This window comes from Cucurbita maxima, unplaced genomic scaffold (genome assembly GCF_002738345.1).
Source record: "Cucurbita maxima cultivar Rimu unplaced genomic scaffold, Cmax_1.0 Cma_Scf00025, whole genome shotgun sequence".
Classification (NCBI taxonomy): domain Eukaryota; kingdom Viridiplantae; phylum Streptophyta; class Magnoliopsida; order Cucurbitales; family Cucurbitaceae; genus Cucurbita; species Cucurbita maxima.
This window is the reverse complement of record NW_019272041.1, coordinates 3,596,199-3,602,456: the sequence shown is the minus strand read 5'-3', so window position 1 is coordinate 3,602,456 and position 6,258 is coordinate 3,596,199. Positions and strand designations below refer to the sequence as shown.

The 6,258-nt window shown below is 34.0% G+C and overlaps 2 protein-coding genes across 3 annotated transcripts in view; one reads left to right on the top strand and one right to left on the bottom strand.

The window, feature by feature from the left end:
• The first annotated feature begins 830 nt into the window (after positions 1 to 830).
• On the top strand, positions 831 to 4,198 carry LOC111498776 (probable serine/threonine-protein kinase PBL7). The gene is made up of 5 exons (XM_023150147.1): positions 831 to 1,160; positions 1,842 to 2,029; positions 2,254 to 2,443; positions 2,525 to 2,916; positions 3,556 to 4,198. The coding sequence occupies exons 1-5, from the start codon at positions 1,085 to 1,087 to the stop codon at positions 3,874 to 3,876; spliced, it is 1,167 nt and encodes a 388-aa protein (XP_023005915.1). The 5' UTR covers positions 831 to 1,084; the 3' UTR covers positions 3,877 to 4,198.
• Positions 4,199 to 5,467: 1,269 nt separating this feature from the next.
• Positions 5,468 to 6,258, bottom strand: part of LOC111498773 (ecotropic viral integration site 5 protein homolog) — an 8,710-nt gene continuing 7,919 nt past the window's right edge. For both annotated transcript variants that reach the window (XM_023150142.1, XM_023150143.1), the window contains 3 exons: positions 6,121 to 6,187; positions 5,885 to 5,977; positions 5,468 to 5,749 (listed from right to left, as the gene is read on the bottom strand). In XM_023150142.1, coding sequence (XP_023005910.1) covers positions 6,161 to 6,187 — 27 coding nt within the window. In that variant the 3' untranslated portion in view covers positions 5,468 to 5,749; positions 5,885 to 5,977; positions 6,121 to 6,160. The remainder of the gene's footprint in view (positions 5,750 to 5,884; positions 5,978 to 6,120; positions 6,188 to 6,258) is intronic.

Below are 6,258 nucleotides of genomic sequence, written 5' to 3'. Positions count from 1 at the left end.
TGGTCCCAACTACCACGACCCAAAGTGTTTCAGCCCAACAAGGCCCAAAGTTTGCTCAACAGATAAAAAGCCCAAATCAAAATAATTCGAGAAACTGGTTAATACGGCACCGTTTCGACGAACTCTCTTTCTTAAATTCTTAAATTTTAAAATTTTTAATTTATGATTTTAACTTTTTATTTATTTTTATTTTTATTTTTACATCCTTCCACACAAAAAAAAAAAAAAAAAAGAGTTAAATTAATATTAAACTATAACCGTTTTAACTAAATTGTGTACTAAGGCTTAACCTTTGCTGTCTAAGTGTTATATTGATGTCTTTTCATTTTCTTTCGATTAATTTATGTTCTAAAAATGTTCATACGACTCAATAACTCCATCCATCTAAATTATTCAAAAAATTCAATTCAATTACCTTAACATTAAAAAATAATAATAATAAGAATTTTTAAAATTTATAACAAATGCCAGTGATAAAGAAAATAATCACGTGACAACTCGAATTCCAAAATGAAAAAATTGAGTCGAGTTGTGAATATTATCCTAATGACTCGTATTCACCAACACAACTAATCTAAAATTTTAGGTTGGTCTGAAAAATTGTTCCCACTCAACTCAACCTAACTTGTGTATGCTCCTATTATGTTTGGGTTTGCTATCAATATGTATGTATGTATGTATGTATGTATGTATGTATGTATGTATGTATGTATGTGTGTGTATATGTGTGTATGTATGTATGTATGTATTATTATTATTATTATTAATTTATTTTATTTTATTTGAGGCCAATAGCCTATTTAACCAATATTTCTTGCGAAGGAAAATGGTGTGAAAGGAAAAACGAAATATATTGACTAAGAGAGAGAGATAGAAAGGTAAACGGGAAACGACAAAGTAAACATTTCAGGGAGACAGCGGAAGGCCATTTCTGATTCAAGTTCTTCGGAGCTTTCGAAACTGGTGGCTTTATTGGCTTTGATTCGCGGAATTTTGGGGATACTGTTCGCAACAGTTTTCCTCTTTTTGGTTGGATGCTGCTGCTGAAGTTCGTCAAAGACTGCGAAAGGAGATTGAATTAAGTATGATTTGGATTCCTTGTTCTGGAGATTCAAATAGGAAGGTCAAGTCCAAGAAATTGAAGAACAAACCTGCTTTGGGTACGCGTTTCTCTTGCTCTCTTCTTTGATTCAATCTGTTACTCGTTAGCTTAATCTGTGCAATGGTTATAATTGGAATCCCTTCGTTCGATTTCCTTCTTTGACTTTGGTTTTTGTAGAATTTGATTAGCGATGTAGTTGGTGATCCATTGATTTTCAAACGAGCTACGTTTATGTAGAGTATGGAACTAAACCAGATTCATGTTTAGTGAAACTGTTGGACATCTGATTTGCATTGCGGGATTTATGGTTGCTAACGCACTTTTAGTAATCGTCTGACGATCCAGTTTGACGGTACTTTAATCTGCCATCTGGTTTTCTTAATCCAGTTCGAATATTGCTCTGCATTGAAGCTGTATGGTAACTTCTTCAGTGCAATGGCGATTTCAAGACTGACGGTTTGAATATAGCATAATACTATATCGCATTGATCCAGAATACACGATCGGATCCTGACAAATAGAATCCAGTGGCGAGCTATTTTTCTATTTATTAATTTGGACTACACCATATCCACGAGCTTCTTTGATTTGTGTTCTTCGATAGCGACTATTTCTGATTTGGTCTTTAGATAAGTTTATACAGGAGATTGTTAGGTTACATCTATCATGAGAACCAAATCCAGTGGCTATTATAAAATTTTCAGAAGTTTCTTGTCTGATCTGTTTTTTCATTCTACAGAGAACCTACAAACAAGTTCCTCCTTCAGTGAAGAACCCTCAAAAGGTGGAGGATCTGATCATATAAAGGCACAAATATTTCCATTCCGGGAGTTGGCCGCAGCTACCAGGAATTTTCGGGCAGACTGTCTCTTGGGCGAGGGAGGCTTTGGTAGAGTTTACAAAGGAAATTTGGAAAGCATCAATCAGGTCAGTAATGTTTCTTACAGCACAACGGTGTTTCAAAAGGGAAGATTAGTTGTATAGTTATCCATTAATTCCCTTTCTTTTTGAATCATTATGTAGTTTGAATTTTTCCAGCTTATCATTTCTCAGTTCAAAGGGTCTAAACTATTGGTTCACCCTTTTAGTTTGTGGTACTTCGAAAGGAAATTGGATGTAGAACTTAAAATCTCTCTTTTCGATCGTTGTAGGTAGTGGCAATCAAACAACTCGATCGAAATGGGTTGCAAGGGAACAGGGAGTTTCTCGTTGAAGTGTTGATGTTAAGCCTACTTCATCACCCAAATCTAGTTAATCTGATTGGTTATTGTGCTGATGGAGATCAAAGGCTTCTGGTATATGAATATATGCCTCTAGGATCCTTAGATGACCATTTACATGGTAAAGAAATTTCTACATGCTCTGAATATGCTACTGCATAGAAAAATTCCCCTGCTTACTCTTTGTTACCTTCTTCTGCAGACGTTTCGCCTGGCACAAAAGTACTAGATTGGAATACTAGAATGAAAATAGCTGCTGGGGCAGCACGAGGATTGGAATATTTGCATGATAAAGCTAGCCCACCAGTTATTTATCGAGATTTAAAAAGTTCCAACATTCTGCTTGATAAAGGTTATCATCCCAAGCTGTCTGATTTTGGTTTGGCCAAACTTGGGCCTGTTGGGGACAATACTCATGTGTCTACCAGAGTTATGGGTACTTATGGATATTGTGCTCCCGAATATGCAATGACTGGCCAGTTAACTCTCAAGTCAGATGTTTATAGCTTCGGCGTTGTTCTTCTAGAGCTCATAACAGGCAGGAAGGCAATCGATGATTCAAGAGCTGCAGGGGAGCAAAATCTGGTTTCATGGGTAAGAGATCTTACATTTAATCCTATTCTAAACTCTTGATTGAGTGTATGTTTTAACTAATTGAATTGTGCTCAAATTGGTAATATGACGACACTTTTAGGCTTATAAGGTCCCGAAATTCTTGGGATTTTTAATTTTTTTTTATACAACTTCAGAGGTAAGAATAGTTGAAAAGATATCATCATCTTTCAGTTCTGGAAAATTTTGTCCTACAAGGTAAATGGTATAAATAGGCTGTGTGCTCAATAAAATTCATAGTTGACTACTTTTAACATTTTGGTCTCTGAACTTTTATTTTGTTTCTTTTAAGTCACATGTTTCTACGAATATGGTCATCTACATTAATTGTCTAGATAAATATTAATAGAGTTGACAGGACAGCACAAGAAAATTAGCCCGAGGCCTTTTAATGTGAACAGGACATTTAGTTGCCCAAGCCCATTGCTAGCAGATATTGTTCTTTCTTTTCGCACTTCCACTCAAGTTTTAAACCGCTAGCAGATATTGTTCTCTGTTAGGGAGAGGTTTCACACCCTTATAAAGAATGTTTTGTTCTCCTCAACCGATGTGGAATTTCAAATAAAACCACAAGACTTAGCAAAATATTTCACACTTATTATATAAATCCTTTTGTTGCAGGCAAGACCATTGTTTAATGATCGTCTGAGATTTGCACAAATGGCAGATCCAATGCTTAGAGGCCAACATCCTTCAAGGGGTTTGTATCAGGCTCTTGCAATTGCAGCAATGTGTGTCCAAGAGCAGCCAAATATGCGTCCTGTGATCGCCGATGTCGTCACGGCTCTCTCCTATCTTGCTTCCCAAAGATACAACCCTAGTACGAGCATACCCCACGGCTCCCCTGCATCTGCCTTTACACCTCCAAGAAACAACAGAGATTCTGACAGGAAGCCTAATGGTGGTCGAAGATACGATAGAAATCACACTCGAAAGCTATAATGAGGCTCGTCTTCACCCCTTGACGTTGGATATACTGACAATGACAGGCTCCAAAAGTGGTTCAAAAGCTTGATTGAATGCACTGAATGGTCCTTCTCGTCAATATTTTACACAAACTTCATCAAATCAGGTGCATTTCTATGCTCCATTTTGCATTTGTTCATAGAATATATATAAAGTGTATATATACACATACATATATATATATATATATATATATATATATATATTTACTTGCTAAAGGTCATTGTTCATATATTTCTAAGTTATAGGATTTCTGACGTGGTTGTTTCTATATATTTTTTTCAATTGTGGAGTTCTTCATGAGAGATCTGTTAGAAATATTCAACTATAGCACAAAAAAGGTTATTGAATTTGTTTATATTGTTGGATACTTATTTTATATGTTGCATAATCTCTCAATAATCTAACTAGATTTGGTTCTCGGATATAACCTTATTCAGATAAGTGGCCGTTATCCATTCTTTTAAAAATTATGTGAAGTTGGGCGAAAATAATTTGATAATGTGATAAAAACGACGTTTTTCCACTTTGACATTTAGAGCATGATGACATAAAAAGTCTTCATTAAAAAAGAAAGCAACCATGATTGACCATTGCAATCTCTACTCCTTGTAGATCATAAATAACATGTCATGTCTACAAACGACATTACATTTTATAGATCTATCAACTTGGTTAAAAAGATCGATATCTTTACTCACGTGCGTGTTGTGTGTCTACTATCAATAAACCATCAACATGAGAAGCCATAAATGATAAATTTGTTTCTTGATTATTGTTGACACGATTTGCTCGTTGTTGAGTTAGGAGGTTGTGTTCCTTTGTTGTCAAGCTTGTATTTTGCTAATTAACGTATTTACACATAACTTATCTACACAAATAGAGTAGTTCGATCATAAGACTAAAATATTTGAATTAAATTTATTAGATTATTTTTCGTAACTTTTAGTTCAACACTTTTAGTTATTCTTTATTGAATTTTAGTTCTTCATTTTTAACCTCTAAGCTCTATTAGTTCTTCAAATTTAGAAAAAATGGATAATAAAAAATATGATAAAAAAAAAAAAAAAGTCGACTTAAACAATGTTGACAGGTCATTTTTTTTTTTAAATTATTTAATAAAATCATGCTTATCACATGACTAAAAATTTCGGATTGGTTTGGGGGTGACTTAGAATAATATTCCCAACATTCAGTTGGGTTATTTTTTTAAAAAATATTTCATAATAAGACAAGAAAGCAAGCGTCTAAGACCTGATGAGGAGCAAAATCTAGTTTCATGGGTAAGAAATCTTTCATTTTCCCATGTGAATATAATAGCAATTTGGTCATCTATATTAAAGAGATAGCAGTTTGATATGATATATATGAAAATTGAACTGATGCAAGTTTACTTTCAATGCCACATCACATCCGTGTTTTAATATAACTAACCATAACATAATGGACCAAAATATAACCAAACAAGTTCGAACGAGCCGTTCCTATTCTATCAGGTGCATTTCTATTCTATTCTATTCTATTCTATCCTCCATTTTAGATTTGTTCATAGAAATATAGACTTTTAGTGAATCTGTCCTGAATAAAAAAGTACACTTAAAGTATATATTTGTTCACCAGACACAAATAAAATGCATAAATTGAAACCAAATAATTTACATCATTGTATGTAATAATATTCCCACGCTCACAAAAATTCATCAAATTACTACCTGGACGCCTCTTTTGTGGTTGCAGTTCTCACTCAAATTGGGTTCTGCTCCCAAAGAGTAAGCCAATGTGAAGAAAACTAAAAGGAAAGTTCCTCCAAGCTCGCCAGTTCTTTTCCATTTGAGAGTAGAAATCCAAGCTGACAAAAAAAAAAAAACGAAAAAGCCAATGGGCCCGAGCTTGCTTTAGTTTTGAAGCGCTTAAAAACTAGTTTTTTTTAACACTTAAAACGTCATTCTAAACAAGCTTATAATGGACAGAGTTAACGTTTAACCTTAAATATGGTCGACTTCCAACTTCTTGAACCTTCCCACTTATGTAGTGACACCCGTCCATTCTGAGCCAAACTTAACTTGAAGTACGTGAACTGCTAATAAACAATTAATCTATAAGAAATGAACATTCCAATTTTATATCAAATAGATTCATAAATTTAAACGTAAAATTGTGAGTACTGTGCATAGTTTGTGTATGCAAATAATACGATGAATTTCATGCACTGAAACTGACCTTTATTTGCTTTTAGGTCTCCATCTTTCACCATCTTCTGTTAAGAGGATTCTTCGTTCGATTTACCCTGCCAAATACAATGTAATCCGTGAATATGATTGTAAATAACAAAAAAAAAAAAAAAAAAAAAAAAAAAAA

Excerpts from the sequence above, each read along its gene's own strand:
- LOC111498776 (XM_023150147.1), top strand. The coding sequence starts at position 1,085 with ATGATTTGGATTCCTTGTTCTGGAGATTCAAATAGGAAGGTCAAGTCC. Across the intron at positions 1,161-1,841 it reads GAAGAACAAACCTGCTTTGG|AGAACCTACAAACAAGTTCC; the intron begins GTACGCGTTTCT and ends TTCATTCTACAG. Across the intron at positions 2,917-3,555 it reads AGCAAAATCTGGTTTCATGG|GCAAGACCATTGTTTAATGA; the intron begins GTAAGAGATCTT and ends CTTTTGTTGCAG.